The sequence below is a fragment of the Thunnus albacares genome, chromosome 9 (assembly GCF_914725855.1).
Source record: "Thunnus albacares chromosome 9, fThuAlb1.1, whole genome shotgun sequence".
NCBI lineage: Eukaryota > Metazoa > Chordata > Actinopteri > Scombriformes > Scombridae > Thunnus > Thunnus albacares.
This window is the reverse complement of record NC_058114.1, coordinates 5,520,246-5,548,193: the sequence shown is the minus strand read 5'-3', so window position 1 is coordinate 5,548,193 and position 27,948 is coordinate 5,520,246. Positions and strand designations below refer to the sequence as shown.

At 40.2% G+C, this 27,948-nt stretch overlaps 1 protein-coding gene across 1 annotated transcript in view; it reads left to right on the top strand.

The window, feature by feature from the left end:
- Window positions 1-8,223: 8,223 nt before the first annotated feature.
- The window catches only part of LOC122988757 (carboxyl-terminal PDZ ligand of neuronal nitric oxide synthase protein-like), a 190,284-nt gene continuing 170,559 nt past the window's right edge, over window positions 8,224-27,948 (top strand). Inside the window, exons 1-2 of the mRNA XM_044361348.1 lie at window positions 8,224-8,706; window positions 9,118-9,189. Coding sequence (XP_044217283.1) covers window positions 8,602-8,706; window positions 9,118-9,189 — 177 coding nt within the window. The 5' untranslated portion in view covers window positions 8,224-8,601. The remainder of the gene's footprint in view (window positions 8,707-9,117; window positions 9,190-27,948) is intronic.

Here is a 27,948-nt window from a genome sequence, read left to right as displayed (position 1 = left end):
CATTTCTGTTAGTCATGACGTCTACAGCTCTCAAAGGAAAAATAAATAGATCATTGTAATTATAATATAAGAGTTTTATATAAGTGATCTCCAGTTTTCCACTTGCTGCGTCACACCCCCTGGTGAATACACAACAAAAGAAAATAACAGCGATGCATTTCAGATTTTCTGACCCAACAAAATAGTGAGCTGGAGTTATTGTGTGTGTGTGTGTGAAGACATATCTCATCTCATCGTACCTGCATTATATCAGACTGAAAATTCATCACACCTCTTGCCCTTGACAGGTTTACTGCAGCATGTTAGGCTGTTAGGGGAGTCGAGAGGCCCACAACAGAGGAGCATTGCTGTGATTTGTGGTGACAATTTCACAGGCAAGTTATGAACGAAGCATCCAAGTGTGCTCGGTAGACTGTGAGAGAATGTGAAACAGTTCAGGAGAAGAACAAACCTATTGGACTTCAGTATGGTAAACCGGCTGAATACGAATTAATTTAGTCATTTATAAAAGAGTCTCCTGGCTGACAAGCAACAAAGCAACTCATTTGTACTGTTACACAACACAGAGGGATTTCAAGGAAAAGAAAATATAGTAGCTAAGTCTATACTGTATGTAATTAATTTAAGACAGATGTCTCTAATGTGCAAGTAAATGTTTTATTGTCTTTGACGCAATTATATGTATATTTAAAAGCTGTAACATTCACTCTGTAAAAATAAATAACCTAGAGGTCAAGAAAAAGAATAAAACATATGCAATTGTGAATTTCCTAATATTATTAAATTTGAGCTCTGTGTGTTTTAACCGATTCAAATAACATTCAAATGTAATCAACATTATGCAATTATTATATCACAGTCAAGAAAACTGCGTCTTCACTCACTTGTCTCTTTTTAAAAAGTTATTCATACAAAATATGAAACTGATAGAGAAACATATTTTACATTGTTGTGGCCAAATCACATAATTCATTTGCACTTCATAAAGTGTCCACATGGTGTCACCCTTACTTTTGTTTTCACTTTACATCCTCTACAACTAAAGCTCCCTCTGAACAGCATGTTGAAATAATGATGTTTGTTTTCTCCTTGTCATGAAATGTATTGCCTGTTCATTTGTGACGATTTATATGTTCTACCAATGTTTCTTGGCTTTGCTGTTGATGAAGCGGTGCCAGAAACACATATAACACGTGACTTCTTATGTGAGAAAATGTAAAAACTTAAACCCTTTATGTACGGAGGCTGATTCACAACTCAGCTGTATTAATGTGCAACAGAAAGTAATGAGATTCACATTTATTCTAAGGGGAGCCTGATGAACCCTGTGTTGAAATATGTTTTTCGCACAGTTGCACATGTGAATAAATACATAGAAATGTATGAAAAAGACACAAGCCTCTCAATGTGCGACAGCGTGTTTTTGTTTTTTGCCATTGTATGAGTCCTGCTGCTGTCAGGACCTGAGAAGGTACTTTTGTGAATGCATGAAGCAATTTTACTTTTTAAAGAAACTTGTACTTTCTTCTTAAGTACAATAAGTTTGAAAGGAATTAGTGTCTGAGTGTAAAACATAAGTTGGGCTTTATACATTGTGTTTAGTTTCTGATATGTTTTTAATATCATTAGTAGTCAATGTCAGTGGTTCTCAACTGGGAGACCAGGATGTCAGGACCTAACAAGGGGTCCTGATACTCTTGTCACACAGAATAATGCATATTTTTAAAGTCATAAATCACTCTTCAATTGGACTGTACATAACCTGTGATGGGGGGTCACATGTAGAAAATTTTATTTTAAGGTGTCCCATGCCAAAGTGGTTGGGAACCTCTGGGTTATTTAAATTTTATTTCATAGACTGCACTGGTATTCTCAGAGATTGTCACACTTTTCAACAAAACCCTATACTTAACCTAAGAATACTTGGAAAGAAGCGATACTAAAATACAAATTTCACTTTATCATGTTTTCAGACAAGTTCTTTATGACTTTCCATTAGCTTTTGAGGGCTGTTTGGTTTCTTGAAATGACTGTAGACTGCTCCATAAGTTGGTAATGTCTGACTTGCAATGTGAACTGTTCCACCTTGTAACTTTTGAACTGTTCAGCAGGTTGATCCATGTTGTTGGCGTAGTAGTTTTCAGTGATCCAGTTCATTTTCTGATTGATCATAAACCTAACCATTTAAACTGTGCTATAGTCCAAGTCACATGAGTCAGTTGTACCCTTGGTTCTTTTTTATGCTTTTTTTTTACTTAGACGTCATTAGCAAAGCATTAAAAATAGTTGAAGTGATGCAACAACTGAGTTATCACTGAGCCCTGTGAAGTCATTTTAAGACTAATTAAACCAAAAAACACTAAAAAGGGATCCTCTCTTCCTAACATCCAGGCCGTCTTTCTAAATGCTCGGCATTACTTTTGAAAGTATTGAACTGAATCCTTTTCTCAGCTTTCCATTTCAACAAACAAAATGAAGAGTCATTTAACTGTTTAACTGTTCCTTAATTAACGAAGAGTTGAACAAGTCTCGTATGTGCACAGATAATGGATTTTGTTGGCTTTACAAGTCTTTGTAATTGTATCAGAAGCAGATTGTATGTGTGCTAATTCCCAGTTGCGTTCATATTCTGTGTTGTTACACGGCCTCAAGCAACATTAGAAATGTGTTGTTGTCATCGTTTGTCCCGCTGCTTCCTTTCTTATCTGTCTTCTCTGAAATTCTCTGAGGACAGCCAGATACTACCCTCGTAGTGTGCCCCACATTCTTTGAAAATTGCCATTATTAATTCAGCTTAAGAGGATCTCAATATGTGTAAGGCTCTGCATGTGAGTGTGTGCATTGATGTGTGCATATGTGTGCACAGGCACAGTTATTTTTGTGTGTGCTAATTGTTGCTTGAGGCTGAGATAGATGCCAAGGCGAGGGCATCCAAGGTTCAGGGCTTTTTGCTGACACACTGACTGAAATTAGCAATAAAAGAGATTTTAAAACATGAGGCCAACGTATCTGGATTTATCAACTCAGGTCAGCTTTTCTGAAAAGCTCATGAATAAATACTAGCATTTAGCTGGATAAGTGTGGATAAGTGTGACAATAGTCTCTGCTGAGCACAACTCTGCCTGGACTCATGTGAACCAACATGGACCACTGTGGACTCAAAGACACTCTTGGTCCTACTGGAAAAAAACAAAATAAATATGATATCTAGGTAATAACCTCAGTAGAGCCACCCTGATACACAAAAGCTCATATGCTCTCAGCCACCTCAAACAAATTGAAAATGTTTCCTGTGTTCCTTTTTTCCACCATAATTTAAAGGGCACAACCAATATTTTGTATTCACATTCAGTGTTTCTCATTAAAAGCCATTGTGTGTGTCCTTGAGGCCTCATAAATGCGCTGAATACATTTCCTTCCTCATTAAAGCATTTTCAAAACTGAATTTTTTAGTACTTTAAAACCTGCATTGTTTACTTCAGTTAATGGTCTTCTTCTTTCTTGTCCTCCCTTTTCTGTCACCTCAACACTGTAAAAAAAAAAATGGTAAAAAGTCTGGCAGCAAAAGTTGCCAAACACTTACTGTCAAATAACAGTAAAAATCCTTTAGTTATTCTACAGAGATTTATTTTAAAAATACGGATATTTACTTTGGACATTGTCTACATTTTTACAGTCCAACCATTGTAAAATAGGCCAGTCCCCCCTCGAGCCTTCATTATAAAATATTGCTAGAATGTTAAACAAATGTATAAATCTGCACAAAAAATGAAAAACATTGAAGAAATACCTTTAAATTATTAATACCTTTAAAATGACGACGACGATGACGACAAGAAGAAGAAGAAGACGACGACCAGAAGAAGAAGATGACAACAACGACATCAAGAAGAAGAAGAAGAAGAAGAAGAAGACGACAAGAAGAAGACAAAGAAGATGACGACAAGAAGAAGAAATAGAAGAGAAAGAAGAAATAGAAGAAGAAGAAATAGAAGAAGAAGAAACAGAAGAAGTAGAAGAAGAAATAGAAGAAGAAATAGAAGAAGAAATAGAAGAAGAAATGGAAGAAGAAACAGAAGAAGAAGAAAGAAAAGAAGAAAGAAAAAGAAGAAATAGAAGAAATAGAAGAAGAAATAGAAGTCTTGTCGTCATCTTCTTCTTGTCATCTTCTTCTTCTTCTTCTTCTTTTCGTCGTCTTCTTCTTCTTGTCGTCATTGTCTTCTTCTTCTCGTCATCATCGTATTGTTCTTTTTCTTCTTCTCATCATCATCGTCGTCTTCTTCTTCTTCTCGTCGTCATCCTCTTCTCGTCGTCGTCATCTTCTTCTCCTTGTTGTCATCGTCGCTGTCTTCTTCTTCTTCTTCTTGTCATTGACGTCTTCTTCTTCTTCTTCTTCTTCTCGTCGTCGTCTTCTTCTTGTTGTCTTCTTCTTCTTCTTCTTGTCGTCGTCAACGTTGTCAACGTCTTCTTTTTCTTCTTCTTGTCGTCACCATCTTCTTCTTCTTCTTCTTGTCGTCTTCTTCTTCCTCTTGTCGTCTTCTTCTTCTTCTTGTGGTCGTCTTCTTCTTCTTCTTGTCATTGTTGTCTTCTTCTTCTTGTCGTCTTCTTCTTCTTCTAAGCGTTTAGTGTGTTCGTAATGGAAAAGTGACAAAATTGACTTTTGATTGATTTTCGTGTGTGCTATTGATTGCTAATATTCTCCCACAATGCAATGCACAAAACAAATTGAGAGAGCTACAGTTCTCACAGCTGGACAAAATGAAAAGTAATAGTGGATGGTGGTGAGACAGCTCCAGAAGCATCTAAGAAAACAAACAATAACAATTCAATTTTTGAAATAAATACCGTAAAACAATGTTGACATTGTTTTCTTGTATGAAAGCAGTAAACTATAAAGATTAGAAGATACTGTACTATATGCTGTATATAGAATAAACTGCTTCAACCAAGGTCTTTTCTCAATCAATGCACCATATATACAATTACCTCAAATGTCATGCACAGTAGATTGCACAGTCCCAGGCTAAATCAGTCCACTGCATTGTAAAAATGCTCAATTTTCAAGCGCATCAATGTAATTAATTGCACAGTCTGTGTCATTTCATTTCCTTTAAAGTGCAACTGCATGTTTTATCCTATAACACCAGAGGGTCAAAGTGCACAGTGGAACTCAAACATCTAAGTGAAGAAAAAAATATTTAAATTGGATGGGGACTTAATTATAACTTAATCGTGTCTCAAAATCATACAGTCGAGTGTACAAAAGTGTATTTCAGTATATTTGTAATTGCACTAATTATATTAAATCAATAGGTTAAGTACATTGCTAGTATGTTCTGCACGCTTGGTAAATATTGATAAATATTAAATGAGAATTTAATTTAAGTATATGGTAACTTTTAAAACTACCTTTAAAAGTGCGACACTGCTTACACAAGTCTTGATGTGAAATGAAATGAGAAATGAAAAATATCTCTTCATTTCTATATTAGAATGAACAGAAATGAAATATTTCCATGGTAACAAACAGCTCAGTGCTTTTGCATTTCTTTACAGAATTTGAAGTCTCTCTCTTGGGAGGGCGTAGCCTATCCCAGCATGCACTGGGAAATAGGAAGTGCACACGCAAGGCAGGTTACCAACATTGAGATTAACACAGTTCACTTCAAACAGTTTGAGTTTTACCATATCCTGACCTGAGGGCAGACTTGTCTAATACATATGACACACTGTGTCTTATGTAGGATTAGTGGTATTGTGTGGAGATAAAGGCTTCCCTTGACTCCATGGGATGCTAGCAGACTCAGGTGGCCCAAATTGTAAAAAGGCCTCTACAGATAGAGGCTACATTATTACAGCCATTCTTTTCTTTGTGGCTGTGGAGCCTTACTAGTTGCTCTTTGGCTTACAAGTAGAACCCTGCTGTTTTCATGCACTGATCTCCAAAATTTATTCCATCTTGAGAGCATATGCTCTAAAAGCCAGAGCCCTAATAAACAGATCAACATGTATTTGAAGACCTGGCAAGGATTAGGTTGCTGTTTATCCTTTTTAAAGAGCCTTAAGAGCACATGGAGTCTCTAAGAGGGGAACTGGTTGTATTCGACAATAATTCCTCATGCACAGACAGCAGCTGTTCTTGTCTGCCATCTAGCTGTTTTTCTGTCACGAGGGCAAGGTGGCCACGACCTCAGGGAGTTTTAAGGCAAAAAGAAGAATAATATAGCAGTTTTTATGGCGATATCCTTCAAAATACTGCATATAGAGTAAAAACAGGATATAATATGCGTGCTGCGTGGGCCTCAATGTCAACATGTGCTTGCAAACTCGAGGCTTAGTCATTTAAAACTTTGTGCTCATCTCACCGAGTCTGTTCCAAAAGGAAATACATTTTCATGATGTTTATGTTTTTAAAAGGACTGTATACAAGCAAGGCTGCTAATCAAGAGGGCTGAACGGGATGAGACAAAATTTGGTCGCCAGATGCCAGACTTGAACTGACAACATCCAGAGTAAATTATATCCAACATTCATCCTGCGAAGCCCTCAGGACACCATTAGCAGCAGTACTTTATATATTTCAAAAGAGGTGGTGAGAATGTGAATTACTGCTGCCCCACTTCCCCTTCACTCCCCGCCTGGGACCACCTTGAGGGGAGATCTGCATCTTTACTCCCAGGGTGACACAGATGGTCTGTGCATTATACAACATGACAACTGTATTAAACATGAACACGGCTCTGCTGCGTCTACTGACCATGCATCACCAGTGTTTGTGGAAGGATGCTTTAATTCCAGCTGCTTGAGCAAAGCTAGCAACATAAACTGTATGTTTTAACCAGAATGTGTTTGGGATTATGCTGGGTTTTTTTAAATTTTACACTAAAGCCACTTTTGTTGCATTGTTCAGCATTTTAAATGTTGCTCAGACTCCCAACTGCTGTATTTATAAATCAGTATTTTCATTTTAGTCCAGTTTTGATGTTACTGGACTTGCAGACATTTCTCTATGAATCTGCATGCTTGTTTTAATCTATTGGGTTTTTTTGTTATTTTGCTTTACATTAACTGAGGAATAGAAGTCATTGATTTTTATATAAAAGACACTAAAACATTCAACATAAAAGCCACTCTTACAGCCAAAGTGAAGCCTTATAGGTAGTTTATGTTTCACAGTTTGCCCTTGCATTAATTATTATTCATAGGGCCAGTCCACTAATGTTGCAAAAATGGAAAAGGGTAGTAAATTAAGAGATTTAAGTGACTCTGCTTCATCTTAAGAAATGAGCCAATAGGTCTGTTTTAAAAATACTTTTAAAAAGGTGAGATTCTGTACTCCGCCTGGTTTTGTCCATTACATGTTATGAGCTCTAAGTCTTTCCTAGACATTTTGAACAAGACTTTTATTGAAGTCAGTGGGTTCTTTTTATATGCCACAGAAAGAGGAAATGAAAGATATAAATGTTCTAATATTTTTGTCTTTTTTTTAATATCACTATGAAAGTTCCCTTACTTAAAAGTTTTGCACTGAGGAGGGCAGTCCAGGTAAAAGTGCTTGCAGATATGGCCACTAGTTGGTAGCCTTTCCCTTTTTATTTTATTCACAGGCAGAGGATTTTGATATGCATCACCTGTGACGCTATATTAAGATTTCTTACTCTTAGTGGAGCAGATCAGATTAAAGTTCGATTTTTGGGGTGCAAATGACCATTTAATGGCCAGTTTCTTTTAGTAATTTTCTCACAAGTGATGAATAAACCACTTAAATAGAGATTAATTTTGCATTAGCCAACAGGTAATTTCCTTTTCAAAGTTTGCATATTGTGCTAAAATACTGCCAGTTAATAAATCACCTTTGTCTGAGGAAAGCCAAAGTTTACAGAATAGCCATGTGATTATACAGTAGCCACTCCTTTGTTTACATGAGTGACATTCAGGTTGTGCTTGTGTGTGTGTGTGTGTGTGTGTGTGTGTGTTGCGTGTGGAAGGAGAGGGTAGGAGGGGGCAGGTACCAGACTTTGAGTCCCTCCTCCAGAGAACCACGGTGCGCCTCTGTTCCAATGGAAACAGGTGGGATCCCCGGACTCCTCCAATCACACCCTCCCTCCATGCGGGGGTTGGGGAGGTGGGTGGAGAGGAGGGAGGGGGGGGGGGGGGGGGGGGGGGTGCGGACGGTGGGTGGGTGGGTGGTTTGGTGGAGAGAGGGGGGGGGGCGGAGGAGTCCAGCACAGGAGGCAGGACCCAACCAACTTCCACACTCGCCACAGGAAACACATCTGTCCCTGCATGCCGCTGTTTGCGCTGGCTTGAATGTGTTTTTTTTTTAAAGCTGTTACGGTAAATATTAACAGGGCAGCAGTTCACCGGAGCGCTGGTGAGGAAGTTTGCCGCCACTTGGCCGCTGTTGAGGCCGGTTGCAAATGCTGGGACGTTTGGCTGCGATGGAGAACATGCACTGACCGGATTTGGAATTGTTGTTTTTTTTTTTTTTGCTCGGATTACTCGCTATAAACCGACACGGTTTATCTTCCGTTGATATTCTTTTGGTTTTCTCGGCTCGTGTGGAGTAATAAACACTTGAGGGGGGGGAGAAAATAAAAAATGCCTGCAAAAACCAAGTACAACCTCGTTGATGATGGGCATGATTTGAGGATCCCGTTGCATAACGAAGAAGCATTCCAGCATGGGATCAACTTCGAGGCAAAGGTAAATTCAGAGGAAAAAGTGTAGGAAGCTAACGTTAGTCGTTAATGTCTAATTCAAACTATGTTTCCTAACGTTAGTGTTTTTTTTTGCAGTTGTCTTCGTCAGTTGTGCGGCCATAATATTTGGGTCGTTCACGTTTAGTCAACTTGTATCTTAATAACTTACTGCGCTACTCTGTAAATGTTTCCACACTAACTGACAAACATGTTAAGCGTCTATTTACAAAGTTTAACTGAGAGATGTGGCTAGCTAGTAAAGTAAGTTGAAGCTAGTTGAGTGGTTGAAGTTGAGCAGAGTTAATAATTTGCCTCTACTGGACACTTTGGAAAGTAAGAATGGAGAAAAAACTTGAGCTTAAATATTGTTTCATTAATGTCTTCTACCTGTCATATTTTACCTTGTTGACAACAGTACATCGGCAGTCTGGATGTGGCGCGGCCGAGCAGCCGAGTGGAGATCGTGGCTGCGATGAGGAGAATACGTGTAAGTGGAAGACTCACAAAACTCCGTTCAAAATCTGACACTTTCTCACAGTTTACACTGACTTCGCTGTTAAACAGATGTGGTAGAATACAATATGAAGTGTCATAGGGTTAATTATAGTCCAGTGTTATATTCGGCATAGGTATGATTGAATAAACAACAACCGATATGAAGAAAACAGCTTTTTACGGTTGATCTCTGTCCACCGCGGTGCTTGCGGGAAGACGCAGGAAATATGAGCCGAATTGATCCTGTGGATTGATACGTTATCGAGCCGGTTGCGGTTTCTGTTTATGATGCACAGTTGAGGAGATTGCGTAAGTGTAAAAGTAGCCTTTTGCCCACTAACCCTGATAGAACAACTGCTACTGCTATAAAAGGGAAATATAAATATATAAGTGTATGCTAAATGCACGCAACTGATGATTTGGATAATGGGTGCATTACTGAGTGAAAAAAAAAAAAATTTCTGCTCGAGCCACAGCAAATGGCATGGCAAATCAACAAAATGAACCATAGAATAGTGTGAAACTGTTGATTTGACGCTCAGACCTACAGTGATATCATTTGAGATATATGAATATTGGTTATGAAAGCACCTTGCAGTTTAAAATGTGCAGACTCTCGACCCCCGGCTTGCCTGGCGGGTGATTTGCTGTCCCATGTGCTTCACCACTGTTCTGAAGTTTCCTTTGAAGCAATGCACTGGAGTGTGATATCCCCCCACCACCACCACCACCACCGCACCCCCCCCCCCCCCCCCCCTTCCCGCTTTCTGCTGTGTAAACCTGAGATTTACAGCTTTTTCAGCTCCAGAAAGTAGAGTGTGTCTGCCAGCTTGGCAGCAGTTGGCTCAGCAACCTAATATAGGTTGTGCCAGAGGTGTAGAGGTATTTGAGGATTATGTTGATGAACTGGTAGGTATGCTGCGATTTATTGATGACACCTTCAAAACCACACGCACACACACAGTTGCTCAGGCAACACCAGCACACCTTTATGTTCTTTTTTATCACCTAATGAATTTAAAGGACTTTGAGTGCAAAATGTAATCTTAAGGATCAACAACAGACTAAAATGAGGGCTATAAGGAGCTGTCAGTTCATTTTTTTTCCCCCACACATTCGCCAGTGGCTGGCAGAGAAATGTCCGTAATCCTCATCTCGTTCAGCAGGACACCCACACTCAAGATACATGCATGTACGCACAGCCAAGCAAAAAGGTGCAAAATGTTCTGGTTGCCCTTTTCAGAGAAGTGACCCACCACTATAAAGTGGACCTCCCAGTGTGCTGCCATGGCAGCTGTTGTTGTTGGCAGAAAAACAGGCTTTGGTTTGGCTCCTCTAGTGTGAAAATGGTTTGACACTGGCTTGACAACACAATGGAGGGAAACCACAGGTATCTAAGTTGGAAGGGAGGTCACACTGGAAAGCATGGGAGTACTAGAGAAGCACTGACGGCATTTGTTTTACTTGTGTAGCGTTTACGCAAAGCAACCTAAACTAAATGTTGACATTTAATATTTAAAAGGCCTTTTTTTTTTGTGCGAGGACAACTTCTGTCCGCACTTGCATACCCAGGTTGTGTTGGTAGAGACTTCTGCACACATTTAAACACCAGAACAATCCAAAAATGGCTGAATATCTTGATTACACTAGTTTTAATATGGGTTGGACACAATAAAATAAGCTCTCTCTTGGGTATTATGAGTTCAACTACTTTTTCCTAGACGCTCCTTAACCCCTGTTTCCACTGGAGGTGGGTGTCTAACACTATGTCCTTGATTTCTACAGCAAATTCAAAAAGAGCTTTTGGTTAGAGGATTCATTATTTTACTCTCCTGGACTGCTGGAGGCTTTTATACTATGAAGCAGCCATAGAAAGTGCTGGGGAAGTGTTTGCTGACGAAGCATGGCAAAGGCACAGATTAGAGCCTTCTATCCATTGAATGAACAGGAACATTCGTAGGTGTGCATCAAAACAATGAAAGACAGTGACTCCATCATTACACACAGGAAAACATGATTGTTTTCCCAAAATATACGATGAGTTGTTTTAAGTTGCCATATGGAAAAGAGATTTGCAGCATTCTGGAAACCCTTTATGCACTCTGGCGCACATGTCCTGCGGATACAAATGGTGGATGAAAACCATTTAATTCCGAATTTACATAGATGTTCAGTCACTTAGTCTAGCATTCTTGTCTTTTGGCTTTTAAAAATCTTCTTTGCTTTAAAAAGACTCAATCCTGACACTGCTATTGGCTGCCTCAAGCACAGTCTGTGCTTACCATTTTCATAGTACTTCAGGGACAATGAAGCAAGGGCAGACTCGTCTAGCTCTTATTTTGTGCTTTCATGTAGCGAACTTTTGATGGCTCTCGGAGTCTCTGAAAGAAAGTTTTGTAAAACGAGGCTCCCCATAGTGCTCGGTCTTCTCCGAGATTTTTATCAGCCTCTCTTTCTGCAGAGTCAGACGGAGCTATGCCGGTCGCCAGGCAACCAGTTGATGTATGGTGTCATTGTTCATTGTGTGCATGAGTCACCTGTAAGCCGGTAACTGATAACGAACTAATGACACGGCGAAGCAGGAAATAGCCACCTGCAGCGGAGCAATACGTGTAGCGCTGCAGGAGCTGGTGGAGATTTGTTGCAATGTATGAACACACACACACACACACACACACACTCACACTCATGCAGTACATACAGTACAACACACACCTTGTGTTGTGCATGATTGAATGACTAATTACTGCTCCCAGAAGAGAATAGGGAAACAGTTTATCACAGGTGGAAAATCAATTTAAGTTTTACTTGGTGAAACAGCAAAACTATTGCTCAAAAAACTTATGTGTGGGAACTTTTCCTTTTGTTCATGTTCTTTTTGATTAGTCTGTCTTTTACTTTTTTGATTATGCTAATAATCAATTAATTGTTTAGTCTATCACATCTTTAGAAGAATTGTAGAGAAAACTAGAGATGTGTGGGATTTGTTTTTGATAGATGACTTAAAAAGTGATTTGATTTCCTGAATATTTGATTAGTTTTGGGTTGACAAAGTAGATTGATGGGCAACTCATTTCAGCTCTAGCTCTGTTCTCCGTGTTTTTCCCGATGAAAGATTTGAAGATAAATTATGTAGACCATCTAGTGTGGCTTGAAGGAGCTTTAGAGAAGGAAAACCAACCACCATGAAGCCACTTTTCTCCCTGTCAACTGGAGTCAACATTGAAATTGACCTCTGTGCATATAAATTTAATTTACTGTGATTGTCATCTGGCAAAGTCCGGTAGCAGGCTTATCTGGTTAAAAGGAGAAGAGACCTTTACGGTAAATTAGAGGGATAAATTTCTCATTAATCTGTCTTTGCTGGGTTAACTGACTGTAGGAAGATTGAGCGGCATGGGATGAGAAGATTAGATGTCTCTGATGAGACTGAAGGAGCATAACGGCGGCGGTGCGTCGCCGGAGTTGTAAAAAGCGAGAAACGGATATGCTTCATCCGTCCGTCTACCTTACAGGCTGAACAGCTTGGATCAGGACATTTTTGTGTCCACTGGGTAGCTAACAAGCATCTGCTTAACACCAATTAACTGGTGGTAAAAAAAAAAAAAAAAACCACAGTGGAAGTTCATTAGTCTGTGCATCAGCATAAGTGTCCCATGATTGTCATAGTGTTGTGTTGTACGGTGTAGTTTGATACAAAGTGCAGGAACAGACAGGAGGCGGTCTGATCAGGCAGTATATCAGCTGTTTAATGATGCATCACCAGAGAGTAATAACAGGAACAGGAGTAATTGAAGTGGCAGGTTGAGAGCCATGATCTGTACAGCTCTGACCAGCATCGTGTCTTGTGGTGCTCCCGTTATTGCCGTGTGACCCTGACATCTAGTTTATAATTATGGCTCTGGTGATGTATTCTTCTCTACCCCCCAGCAGGACTTAATCTCAGCTATACAACACATATAGCTGAGGAACACGTGGACTTTTCACACTTGTGAAAGACGGTTGAGCATCAGTGTTTCCTCCCAGGTTGATTGCTTTGGGGCGGCGGGACGGGCTTCAGGAGGAGGGCATGGTGCCAACACATTTAATTACAATATTACAGAACATTTGGACCTGGTCAAACAAACAGTCAGAGGAGTCATATTTTACAAGTCTTCATATATTTTATTTTATTTTCTCAGTGATCCACTCAGAACAATTTTTTTTACAAACAAAGTCATGCTAGCTTCTAGCATCCTCACCACTGTTGCCAGATTCAGGTTATGTTTGAATTTTAGGTGTTTGGGGTCATCTGTCCATCTTTTGGGTGGATTACAGTAATAAATCACTCTTGTTGGCTTTTTACTTGCAAAGCTTTTGCACTTAACAGTAACGTTACAAGTGTAGTTGTTGTCAACTCAAGTAACATTATCTTCACTTCACCTGTCTCTCCACTGCCGAAGTGCAGGTGACCTACACTCCATACTGTGCCTGAACGCATCCTGTGTAGACATCGTCTTATACAGGTTCTCACACAAACTTTCTTTTTGCAAGAAGTTTGTTAAATTTCAAATGATTGAATGTCAGTCTTGGAGGGGTCTGCCCCTCCAACAGGACCTCCTGACCCTCCTGAAAGAAACAAAATATGTTCATTTATGTTATTTACCTACATTAGGCCTATGTGCACACGTTACTTTAAGTGCAATAAAAGCTTTGAGAGTAAAAAGCCAACAAGAGTAATTTATTAATGTAATCTACGCAAAAGATGGACAGACAACAATCCCAAACGTCTCAAATTCAGGCCAAAATAGCGAGTATTAGTCTTCCATGAATGTAGCAGTGCAGTGTGTGTACAGTTTAAGTTACTTGTCAGTGAATAAATGCTACAACTCCTCAAGACCCAAAGCCAAGTTCCCGTGTCTCGCTCTTGCCATCTGCTCATTAAAGTGAAGGGGTTTAGCCCTGACTTTAAAAAAGAAAGTAAAAAAAGAAAATGGACTTGCTATTCTCATTTTAGTGACAATCTCAGCTGCTCCTTAACAGAGAACGAAGAAATGTCTGGCTGCTGAGTCTCTGCTGAGCTCAGGCCACCCCCCCCCCCCCCCCCCCCCCTCCCTCCTGCACTGTCAGTGAACAGTGACTAATTCATCCATCTTTCCAAAGCCTGCAGGGATCAATATAGTATCACATTAACATGAACAAGCTTCAGTCATTGTGGTGAGGCACTACCATTACCTGTGGCAGCTTAGCTAGATGACTCAGTGAAGTAATTATATGGTTGTTAGTGCCTGTGACTTAGACTTTGCATATTATGATCTACTGTGTACTCAGGAAAACAAACACATACAGTATTTACACTCATACTGTAGCAGTGGCTGTAATTCTCTGTAACTCTCAGCGTGTATCGAATCATTTTCTTGTGTTATTCGTCTGAAAATTTCAAATGGAATCATCATTTATGAGTAACTTGTGGGTTATGAGCATTAACACATAAAAAGAAGTGGTGATGATGGTGATTGTTACATAAAGTGAAAAATGAATCTGTTGTGTTGTTTATTCTGACCATTTTTCTCGCATATTTCCTTTTATAATTAGTGGCAGTCACAGTTAACACGTCTCAGTTTGATTGACGTTAACAAGATATAGAAGCTCGGCCTCTGTCCAATTAATCCACCCGGATTAATAAATGTGCTTCTCTGCAGAAATATCTGGCATTAAGAAAGAAAAGACTCCCAGGCACTGTTATTTATTACTTCTCTGAGCTGATTCTGAATGCGGTGCTTCTTTTTCTTAACCTCATGTTTATAAATGCACTTCATCAGCACACAGCTCTGTCATACTCGCCAGCCTCTCTATAATTATTCACCACAGCTCGACATTGAAAATAGAGAGAAATCTGTGTTATGGGTATGTTTTAAATAACGGAAATCAATATTAGTGGTGTAATATCGGTGGGATATTTACAAAATTAGATGACATACGGAAAGTTTAGCGGTATAATTCACTCTTAAACGTTTCTTTTTACAGCAGATAAAGTGTCTTTGCAGATGTGGAGTTTACTGTGAAATATACCCGTAGCCACAGCTCATATGGCCAGAAAACCAAACGGGAACTCAGTCAATACTAGTATATTAAGAGCTTGGCAAACTTGGCTGCCATTCTCTATTCATGCCTCTGTTAAGTCCTCGCTCACCACAGCAACAGCGGAGGAACAGGTCTATATCTGTTGAACGCAATCTTGAGTAACAGATGAGACTGAATCGCCCTCCGAGGACTCCACGTCACACCCGACACCGTCAAGTCAGGTCAGAACAAAAGGCACCCATGAGTCAGGTTGTATCTGTACCTGTCATTAGCCTCGTATACTCCTCCTGGTTTACCTTATCACATTATAAACCGTGAGTTAAGAGGAGTTTATAACACGCTAGACTGTTTGCTGATTAGGATGTTTCTATTGCTCGCTTGACATTTGTTTTTTTACCCTCAACTAATGTAGCTCCCTCTAATTTATTTTTAAGTGCATGGTATATTTTGAATGAAGGTGCCCTACAGACAGTAGCAGAGAGGTTATTCATTCTCTGTATTAAATCGTGTTCATTGACCCCAGCCAGAGGTGGTACTGTGTGTCATTTGTCATAGGCTGATAAAAGTTGCTTTTAATAAGAGGGTGTCGCTTTTATTTCGAACTGACATTGATCAGCATCATTCAGGTGAATATTCTCATCAACTAGATATTATACTGATGAAAGATGCATAAGGTTTGTCAACAGAACATGTTGTTTGCTCTCTAACACACTGAATGCTTGACAGACCCCTGATACTAGCTTCCTGTTACTCCCTGAAACTTGATATACTGTTATATTGAAATGTAATTAATGGTTTTGATGTTAGCGGAGGAGTGAGGTTTATTTCAAGCCTCAACTATAATATTCTATAGGAAACCTGACATGGCCTAATACACATTTTTTTATTATATCAAACAAGCTAATAAAAAATAGAAGTTCATAAGAGACTTAGCCGAAGCCTCCACAAGCGAGAAAATCTGTGAGAGAGCTTGACGTGCGATCTGTGTGTACTGTGACAGAAACCGTAAGCAAACGCTGTTGATGCACAGACAGTGGAAAAATGTGAAGGGAGGGTCACCTTGTCATGCAGTATGTTTTTGAGGGAGCCACTTAAAGAGTTTGAAAGAAAATAAAATGGAAATTAATCCTGTCTGTTAAAAAATGCAAGAATTTTTAAGAGATATATAAAAAAAGGGCTATTAGAGTTCAGTTTGGTCACAAAATTAAGTTTGTAGTCTAGTTCTTTGGTTCTTAACTTTTAACAACATGGTGAACAGCAGGCCCATATTAAACTATTTCTCTAGTAAACAGGGTTTTTATTTGTAGTTCTGTCCTTTTGATGGCAGGAGACGTTGCTCCATCTTTCAGAAATTTCACTTGTAGACAAATTCCAAACAGGAATATCAATCTTGCAATGCAGTTCAAAGGAGAACTTAGAGAGCAGGAGCACCTGGTAGTCTACAAAGGTTATGACCACATTTTTCAGACGTGGATGATCACCGGGGCCCTATTTAAAATACTGCAGTCTCAGGCACATCGGCTCATGAAGGGGCCTGCTGGTCTGGCACCTGGGCATAATATGGAAATGTTTTTCAGTCAAATAAAACCATCTTGAAGCTTGAATTTGAGAAATGGCGATAGAGGCGTTTGTCTTGGGGAAGAGTATTTTGTTTGTCCTCCTCACTGCTTTTTAAGCAGGTAAAGACTTGCCAAAGGCTATGATTATGATATGACTACACTTATTTATGAATATCTTTTGAAGAGCATTTTAAAGAATCTTTTTGTGGTCTTCAGGCGCTTTCTTCTTCTTCTTCTCTGTGCTCGCAGATATTGTTCAGAGGCCTTTTCCCAACTTAAGGTCACAGTTGAAAGGTCAAAAAGTGGGCAAATAATGACCCATGCACGCTTCATTACCCTCCCTTCCTTTACTGCTGCTACTCCTCAACTCTTGATTTTCTGCACTGAAGGTGATTGGATTGGTGGATCGATTTAGCATGATAGATAATGTTAATGTGTTATTCAGCAGGCACTTGCTCAATGTCACGTTTCACTTTCTCCTGTACTGGCTGGCTGACGGTGAAGAGCTTAGGAGGCAAGCTGTAAATCCTATATAAGCCAAGTGTATTTAAAAAAAAAAAGTGGCTAATGCTTAACTTGCTTTATTGTTCACTAGATAGTAAATAGGTTACTGTTGATGACACAGATGGAAATAGGGTGAGTCAAACTGGGAAATATCAAACCGTGAGAGTTCATGTCTATTAATAAGCTATATATATACAACCGCTGCCTATTACAGGATGCATAATGCAAGTGGCTTGTAGCTAAAGGCACAAATATGCAAGGCTTAATTAAGAACATTAAGTAACTCAATTATAAACAGAATAATGATTTATTTAACTCGATGCTGCAGAGGCAACCTAACATGCCAGCGGATCTGAACGGCAGCGAGAAGTAACTTCACCGTGACATTAGTGAAGTCAGAATCCACTTCCTCCTGATGTTTATGATGCATTTTTTTTTATCGAGTATTCGGTGTTTGTCAAGTACTAAATAAATCTTGCATCCATTAGAAAATCAGATTGCTATAAGGGGAGAATAGAAACAGTCACATTATTGTTATGAGCTGTTTTTAGGACTTTTTAACTACTGCAACCAGATTATTTGATCATTTAGGTCTTTTACCAAAATGATCAAATAATCCTTTGTCTTGGTCTTTATAATATATATTGTGTTTCTCATATTCGTGCTGCAAATCACTGAGAAGTGAGTTGTGGAAATCTGCAATCATTTTAGTAGTTTTTTTAAGCAAAAATGCCCAAAAATTTGCTGATATCAACTTCTCAAATGTGACGATTTAATGTTTTTCTTTATCATATGTGATAGTGAACTGAATATCTTTTGGGTTTTGGACCATTGGTCAAACAACCTGTGATTCAGGGAAATTGTAACAATACTTTTTCACTATTTTATGACATTATATAGAACAAACGATTAATGGACTGATCAAGAAAACAATCTTCAGATGAATCGACAGTGAAGATAATCATTGGTTGCAGCAACAGGACAATGTGCAATAGGTTAGACTCAGTAGCCCAGATGTCCTTCTTACCAGTCACGTTGTCCAGCATATATTATCCTTCTAGCAAATACTCCCAGAGTGTCTGAAAGTCATCCCATTCAGATGCTCTAATCATCTCAACGGGCTCCTTTTTAACATGAAGGAGCATCTGTTCTACTCTGAGCTCCTTCTCCATGCCCGTGCCCTCAAGTGTACCCAGAGTTCATTGCATGATAGGTGAGGACTGGAAAGTAGAGCGACTGATAAATTTGAGAGGTTCACCTTGAGGCTTCGGTCTTTCTCAAACATTAGAACAACAAGTATTCCCAGTATTGACTGCTGTTTTCAGGACTGTAGATAAACCACTAATAAATTTCCCTCCGGACCCCTCCCTCCACCTATCTCTACCAGCTTTACCTTTTTGACTTCTATGCAAATCCTCTTCTTTGCCTCTTTCTCTCTTCTCTCCAATCTAATCTTTTCTCACCCTTTCGCTCACCTTCTCATTTTTCTTCTTGGTATCGTTCGATGCCACCGCCCCCCCCTTTCTCCCCCCGTCCACCCCTCCCCCTCCCCCCCCCCCCCCGTCCTGTCCTTTTCCCTCTAACAATCTGTTAAAACCGTCACATTGTCCTGCCCTTCATCAGAAGCCGAGTGAAACTTTGGCTGATTCACGGGTTCTTTTCTCAGAAATGGGGGCTTTTGTCAGCTCCTGCTGTAACTAATGGAGACACCGACTTAATTTGATTCCTCCCTCCTTATAATTAACGTCTGCCATGCTACAGAAATATATCTCATCCCACAGAATTTTTATTAACATTTTAATCCCGGGAACATTAAATAACCCGAAGATAAATATCCCAGAACCAGGTCCTCCCATTTGCTCCCGGTTGAAGAAGGAAAGATTGTGATGCTGATGTTGTTGTTGTAGCGAAAAAAAACACTTTATAAATTAAGAAAGGATGTAGTTTCTATTTTCTTTTCATTTATTTCAAGCTTGTGAGGATATGCCACAGATAAATGACAGTAAATCTCAAACATTTCTAGGAGGTTTCACCATTTACAACAGCGTTTAGAAGAGAAAATCTTGTATTACTGTGTGAAAGATATCCAGTTTATTTGCAGCTGGTTTAATTGGGGAATTAATCCTGATTCAGTGACTTTTAGTGTTTGTGCACGATGAAGATATGTGCCTGTTTGAGAGGAACGAGCACACACACACACACACCACCCTCCTCAGCATCCAAGCTGGCAATGACAAACTAGGCAAACGGCCTCAAACTGAGTTGTCAGCAGTATTAACTGCACTCCAATTACATCTGCACCTCCTTTGATCCCTCCATCTCTTAATTTTTTGCTTGTATTTCTCAAATAGTCCAAAAATGTTGCGTTTCAAGACCCAAAACTTTACTTCCTTCCTCATCTTCTTCTTTTCTGACAAGATAATGTAATGTAACAGCACACAGATGCTGCAGGATTCCCTCCCAGCGTTTCATTTAGAAACCCTACCACACACATCGCCCCACGCACTACTTGACTCTCTACCCCCCTCCTGTTAAAGTCAGCGATAGGTTGGGAAACGCTGTCTGGTTTGTGCCCCGAGCCAGCTGGAGAGACGGCAGTGAGTCGGAGGGGGTTGGATGTTGGAGTGCTGAGCGGGTTGCAACTTTGACATGGATGCCCTGCAGCATCAATATGGAACGGCGCTGTGAAAAAGAAGATGCTGTGCCCCGGCAAAGTAAAGAACTTTCAGAAGTAGAGGAAAGGTCAGTTGTAGAGGGAGATCTGTGTTGTCCATCAGCTGTCAAAAGATGATTTGGCTGTGGTGAAAAGTTTCACTTGATAAAAAAAAGTTTCAATCCGTGCATTTTCACACCAACCCTGTCTCCTAGAAATGAGGTTCATATACGACTAAACTGCTTTCCCAATCATGTTGCGTTGGCAAACGTCATCGCTGCCTGGATGTTGATATGTTCACAGGCAAAGTTTTGTGACACATTAATATATCGCACTGAAGGGAGGAGAGAGGAGGTCGGGGTGGATTGTGGGCGAACAAGACACATGACTGACACCACAGACCTAGGTTTGTATTCTGAGTCCTGTAAGTGTTTAGTTTAAGGCAACTAAAGGACTTTGGTTAAAGTTGGTGTAAGATTGTGGTTTTGGTTGAATTTGAATAAACATGTTCAAGTCACTGCAGACTTTTTTCTGTATTAAACCAAGACTATGATCTTTCCCTAACCATGACTGAAGTACTGCCAACGCCTAAACCATAAACTGTATATAAAGATGGACGTAGCGAGATGTGACGTCACCTGTTGGTTTACGTTGGAGCCGGTTTGAAGCCCAGAGTTGCTGCTTACAGTCGGCGCCATCTTTTCCGTTTGGAGCCAGGACCTTCCAATATCAACATTTTTGCAACTTGCCAAAATATGTTAATGAACATTTTCTTATTATGTTGAGGGAAAACATAATTCAGCCAGCATTACGTTTCTAGCAAAACGTATTTGCTGTGCATTGCATTGCTGTGGCAGAGTAGTAATTTCTAGGAGACAGGGTTGCAAGCTGCTCAGGAGAAATATTTTTAAAACAGTTGGTGCACTTTACGACGATGAAGATAACGCCGTGATGCGGGTTCATTCCTGACCGCAGCCAGTAAATAACATGTGATGACATCTTCCCAAGACTTGCCTGAGCCTGCCTTAAACAGCTGCCAAACATGCCATATGTATGACTTCTTATTGGGGCGTTGTAGAGTCCCATAGGGATCGTAATACTGTTGCAGACTGTTGTCACCCAGAAGAAATCTGAAGGAAATATTGAATACTTCACATTTAAAGATTTTAGCACAATATTTCAGCAGCTTCATCCTTCAAAAAGTGAGAGCTCTTTTTCTACCAGAGGCTGCTCTTTACACAGGGTGTCATTTTCATTGTGTAACAAGTGCTTTGCATTTGTGTGTAACTCACTGCAAGCTTTGTTGTTGAATGGTTCAGTTGTTGAAGTGAACTATTCAGCCTGACAGCCAAATGTTACCGCTTTCTCCACTGATCAGTGGAAAGCATTTGATTAACGAGGGAACCAGAAAACTGAAATAAAGTGATGATGTTCCTGTCCGCTGTCAGACATTTTTTTCACTCTGAGCCGTTTCCTGTATATTATCTAGAGTGAAAGTACGCTGCAGGCCCAGTAGTATCAGCAGCAAGTGTCGTGCAAGGTTGCTTGATTAATCCATGAGACGCCTTACAGAAAATGACCTGAAGACATCTTTAATAATGGAAAGTTTTGGTCATTCATCAATCAAAAATCCCAAATTTTGCTGGCTCCAGCTTGCCAAATGTTGCAAGTTGCTACTTTTCTCTACATGTCATGGTAAAGTGAATATCTTTGCACAAGTTGACATGTTCGAAATGCTTGTTTTTCTCCAACCAACAGTCCAAAACCCATTGTTATCGATAATGAAAATAATCTTTGTGTTGTCAGTAACCGTGGTGGTCTGAAGAATCGGTGTGAATCGATACCTGTGTGTGTGTGTGTTGGGCAGGCGTGAGGAGTCTGAGGCGTCCCCGCTGCGGTGCGGAGGTGCAGGCATTTGGCGTCTGGTGTTTAAATGTCGTAACTCCTGCTGTGAATGTCTGGATGAGTGTGTGTTTGTCTTGTGTGTGTGTGTGTCTGTTTGGAGGCGTCAGTCTTCTACTCCTCACTCGCTCTTCTTCGTCTGTCTTTAATGTCACGTTTGAGTCGTGGCTCAGTTTTAAGATTTCGGGTGAACAAGCAGTCAGACGGAGATTACGAGGAGGTTTCGGCACCTCCGGCAACCGTTCTACAGGATTACAAACTTCTCACAGACAGACCACACACATAACTGCTCTAACAAACCGGCCTTCCAGCTCTCAGTGCCCCCCCCCTACGTCCCTCCCAGGCCGGCTCCCCTCTGCTTTCATTGGCCTGTTTATTATCTGCACAGCATCCGCTTTACAGTTGAGAGTGCACTATTTAAGAACGCCTTCAGGAACAGGTGAAGAAACAAGACATCTCAGACGTCCAGAGATGCACTGCTACAAAGTTTTCCCGCCGGCTGCTTCCTCTTCTCCCCACCGTCCTCTTATCTGTTGTTTTTTACCTCCTGTAAGAGATTTATCTTCCCTTTTTCCTCCATCTCTGACTCACTTCCTCTGATTCACATCTTTTTTTGCTTCCCTTCTCCTCCTCCACTACCTTTCATACCTCCTCTTCTCACTCTAATCCCTCTCTGCCCTCCTCCTCCTCCTCCTCCTTCTCTTTCTCTTCTTCACCATCCCCCCTTTACTCCTCCCCTTCTCATTCATCCGGCATCGCCCCTTGTTTCTCTCTCTCTTCTTTTATTCTCCGCACCCTCCTTCATATCTTCATCCTGCCCCTTCTCTTTCTCCTCATTATGCTCCTCCGCCAGCTCCTCCGCTCCTCTCCTCCCTCCACCCCCAACGCGGTTTCGATCATTGTTGGGAGAGCTCGCCTTCCTCGCATACTGCCTGCATACTTAGCATGGTTTTCATAGCTCAGCTCTTAGCAGGAGTGGCTGTTCCCCTCTGTACACACAGGGCCTGTGTTTATTCCCATGTCGACTTCAGGTGCACTAATCAGTTAGCTAGTAGACGTTTAATAATTTAATTAAATTATAGTCATTAATTATGGATATTTTCTAGTGGATAGTAAGCAGTACTGATGAAATAATTATTTTGTTATAGATTCATTCAGCAATTATGGAAGGAAAACCTCATATTTAAGCAGCTGGACCGATTATTTTTTGCATTTTTGCTTGAGTTAAGCAAAGTTAATTGATCTGGTTGCTGCTTTTTTGTGCTGTTGTTAAGAGAAAATCAGTCTTCATCAGTATATCTCAGATTTTAAAAGTATGAAGTCCCACCTTAAAGTGATCATTCTCTTACTACCACTCATTCACATGTAAATGAAAACACCTATGATGTTAATGTCCACACAAGTTAGCAAGTTAGCAGGCCGACAACTTAAAAATACCTAAAAAAAAGGACCTTAAAACTACTACAAACAACTCAAAATAGCCAAATAACTGCATTTTGAGGTCAATAAATGAGTATGTACTGTACCGCATTATCTATTTCCAAAAGTTGAAGCTTGCAGAGAGCACATGAAGGCAACAGTCTCCTCCGTTAACTTGCTGAAGGCTGAGCTGAGTAGAGAAAGGAGGACATACTGTAATTAGATAAATATTAGACTTCTCTACCCACTGAGCTTGGCCTCAGAACACTTGGATTATACTGGATGATGTGTTTGGACTGGAGTCATCTCATTGTCAGGCTTTTTGTTCTGTTTAGAACTGGTTTCCAGTTATGTTTGTTGTTTTGGAGCTGCTCTCACTAATATACTGTAGATCAGTGAGTGAGTTTTTTAAATTTGTTTCTTTTAAGTCGAGGCCTGATTGTTGCTTTGTTAGTATAAAACTGTGGTTGAAAAATGTCTCAGAAACATACAAAAAAAGCATAGTTTTCACATATAAAACTATGCAGATTCATAAACCTGTTCATATACCTGTTCATCCTCACAGACGTGTCTAAATGAAAGCACACACTCAGTGATAATGTTATGCAGTGATCCGCAGCTCCCAGGCTGACCTTGGAGCTGCCCTCATCTGTCAGCTCCGGGCCTCGGGCCTTATCTCGCCACCGCAACCATCCCTCCTCCTATCTCCTGTCTGCGGCTGCGTCTCAGTCCAGAAGCCGGGGCCCTCCCGTCCTTATCTGCTTCCCTCTGCTGTATCTTAACGCTCCCCGCAGCCTATCCAAACACCAAACCTCGGTCGCGTTTCGGATCTCCCCCTCCGTCCTTCGCTAAATCTCAGCGCTCTGACTAACCTCAAGTCAAATCCAGGTCTGCCAAAGAATGACCCCCCCCCCCCCCCCCCCCCCACTTCCATTAATCCTTTTTAAAATGTAACAGATGGTTATGAGCCAGACGTCTCTTTGCCACGGGAGGTTTAGGAAATAAATGGTGTTTGACAGCAAAGTTAATAGCGTTTGAAACTGTCATCGGTCGTATATCCGCGGCATAATAATGATATTAAACGCTACGCCGCAGTCCTGTATTCTTTTCTCGTTCCGTCGCTGTGAAAGTTTCCTCCGGCTGTAACCATCGCCACACAGGCTGTCGTTTTTTTGTTTTTTTTTAATGCACAAAAAAAAAATTGGACTAGCCGAGAGGAGTATGAGAGCACATCTGCCCCAGCGTTGCTTCAAATGATTCTCCTTTTTAGATGCAGTGCAAATGAAAGAGAGTCAAGGAAACGGGATGATAGAGAGATTGTTAGCTCTCCAGAGTTTGTGTGCGACTGTGTGTGTTTGTGTGTGTGTGTGTTTGTGTGTGTGTGTGTGTGTTTGTGTGTGTGTGTTTGTGTGTGTGTGTGTGTTTGTGTGTGAAGGTGGGATGAAATGATGTTGCCCTCCAATATGGTTTTAATGAAACCTTTTCCCCTCCACAGACACTTTCATTAAAGCTGCAGGCTGCTGCTGTCAGCGCTGCTTTACACACAGCCACCATGTGGATGAACTCCCCCCAGAAACCCCCCCGGACCCCCAAACATTCTTCATTCCATTATTATTCTTTCTGTCTTACTTCCTCTCTGCTCTCTCTAAAACTCTATTGCTTGTTTTTTTTTCTTTCTTTGGACTTTCTTTGTCTCCCTCGTGCTTCCTCCCTCTAACAGCTGTTTAATTGTCAGAACAGTAGATCAGGAACAACACAAGCAGAAAAAAAGCCACTTTTTTTTTTAATTTAACATGTTGAGATGATTAAATGATGTCATCCAATGCGTGATAGTGCAAAACAGTTATTTATTATTAAAAAATTGTAGTCAAATTGAATTTTTAAATGTATATACCAGCACTGAGAGGCGATTGTGCAGTTAAAATCTGTTTTTCATCAGGGAGAAGCCTCTAAAATACCATTAAAACCACATAACACTGTGACAAAACTATCTATGCATATCCTCCCATATGTGTGCAATTAATCAGTTCTGTAATAAATAACGCATTTAAACAACTGTATCCTGTCTATTTAGTACTCAAACGATTCGAATTATTAGTCGACAACAGTTTTGATAATTGATTTCCATTTATGGGTCATTTATAAGCCGTTAATCAAATGCCAAAATGTGAAACATTTGCACAAATTTGAGGATTTATGACTTTTCTCCATTTTATATCATTGGAAGTTAAATGTCTTTAATCTTTTAAAACAAGCAATTTGTAAACCTCCCTTTAGTTTGCTTGAGTCTGTCTTTTTTGTAATATCCTCTGATATCTTCTCAGCTAAACTATTAATCAATCAATTAGTCAAAAAAAAGAAAAGAAAAAAGTCAGATTAACCGATAATAAATATAATCATTTCTCGCAGCCTTATCTCCATGGTAACGGTGTCCCACAGTGATTGAACGGTTAATTGTCCGTCTTGGTATCGGCCTCAAATATTGTCCCACTGGTTTATCTCTGTAACGGTGAGTCTGGCTGTTTGCTCTTAACTGTGGTTTTTCATCCCGGCTGACATGCCTGTCATTATTTTCTAATGTACACCGTGTCAGAGGTGGGAGGCGGGAAAAGATGATGTATATCTCGCTGATTGTCTCGCGTCGCTTAATTGATTCTAGTTCAGTCTGGGGGGGTTAAAGTAGCACGGAGGCTATCCATCACTGTCATCGTCATCCATCACTCCCAACGGTACGGGCTCAAAGTTAAGAGGCGAGGAACGTTTATTCGATGTCCCGCCTCTTACATCTTGCTTTTTTCTCTCTCCTCAGCTCCTGAAAGAGTCTACAGAAGTCTCATATACATTTGAGTTGAACATGCAAATCTTACTTTCTTGCTTTCTTGTTTTATGATACTAAGTGGCTACTAATGGATACTAAGTCCATAACGGTTACATGTATCCAAAGAATGATGTCATAAATTTGTGCAGCTTGGTTTAAAGGAGTGATGCTTAGGAGAGGACGAACAGGGAAGATGCAGGATGGAGGATTATAACATGCAAAGAAGTTCTCAACGGTCTCCAAACATTTTGTCAGTTACAAAATTGGTCTCGAGTTGAATTCTAACGGGCAGACACCCTGACTCTGCCTGTTTTTTCTCTCTCGGCTGTATGTCGCAATTAGAACGTGATGAACTAACATCGCTGAGTTTATTCAGCTGATTCTCGGTATTTGTGTCGAGCCCGGTTGCCCACATTTGTTCACTGAAAAATGTCTGCACACCAGAGACACCTGCAGATTCCTCCGCTCTCCTCTGTCAAACATTCCCCCTCTCTCTCCATGTCTTCCTGTGTTGGTGAAGAGTTTGGAAGATCCTGAAAGTCCAATTAAAACTTTCTCCTCACCTTGGCTCGGGTCAGTCTGCTTTCTGTTCATCCAGCCTGGCTGCTGGGTTTTTCCTCTTTCCACCCAAAAATACATTTGGTTCTTATGCTGCGAAATTATTTCATCATTTTTTGAGGTCATGTTTTTTTCTCTGCTGTTTAATCTGGTTTCTTGGTTAATTACTCATAAGTAGCTTCATCATTAATAGGTTGTGCGACACAGAAAGAACATAGGGTATGTGCCGAGCAGCAGCCGGGGACTCATAATAGCCCTACGCTATTATGTGTATATATTACAAAAACATTGACATCTCTCAGGGCACAGGTCCAAATGGAATACATGTATTCAGCAGCATCTTCATTCTCTGTTGTATAGAAATGAGCCGCAGAGAGGGACAGAGTGATGTCAGTGACTGGAGCCTCAGTTATAATGCATGAATCCTACCTGTCACTGCATACTGGTAGCGTTACATTAATGAAATGTTTGCTGTACTTCCACTATGCTACGTTGTATTATGTTAACATTGTGATTTCTGTCAAAGAAAATGATGAGAAGATGATCTGATTAAAACTGCTCGAGTCGGGCTGCTGAATGAGTTCCTCACACTTTTTTCACATCTTTGAAAACAAAACTAATTAACGCAAAAAGTGTGGTGACGAAACTTCTCTGGTGGGCTGCTGAATACATTCAACGCTGCGACAGAAACTTCCCACATGCACCACATGTGTAACTAAAAGAGAGGATGATAAGATTATGTGCTGGTGCATTCGCTGCATATCTTGTGTATTCATGAGGGAAACGGGTTTTCCGTAAACATTAATCACTCCTTAATCGTTTTTTAGATGGAGAATTGATGTTACTACCCTGCGTCATGCATGAACATGTGTATGTTGACAAAGGAATACTTTACTAACACTAGCTGAGCATGAATTAGCATGAATTAGCTTCATTAGTGGCTTAATTATTATTATAATTTATGTGAAAATGTTTCCTGTTTCTGCTGATAAGGAGTGGCGAGGAAATATCTTTAGTTCTCTGTGACAGGAAACTGAATATTTTTGGGTTGTGGACTGTTGGTCGGGACAAAATAAGACCTTGGGCTTTGGGAAACAGTGACCCACATGTTTCACCACTTTATGACATTTTATAGTCCAAATAACTAATTGATTAATCAAGAAAACAACCGATAATGAAAATAATTGTTGCAGTCGTACCTACAATATACCTATACGGTGTGTGCGACCTTCACTTAACTTAGGGTTTCTTCAATATTTTCCTGGTACAGTTGCC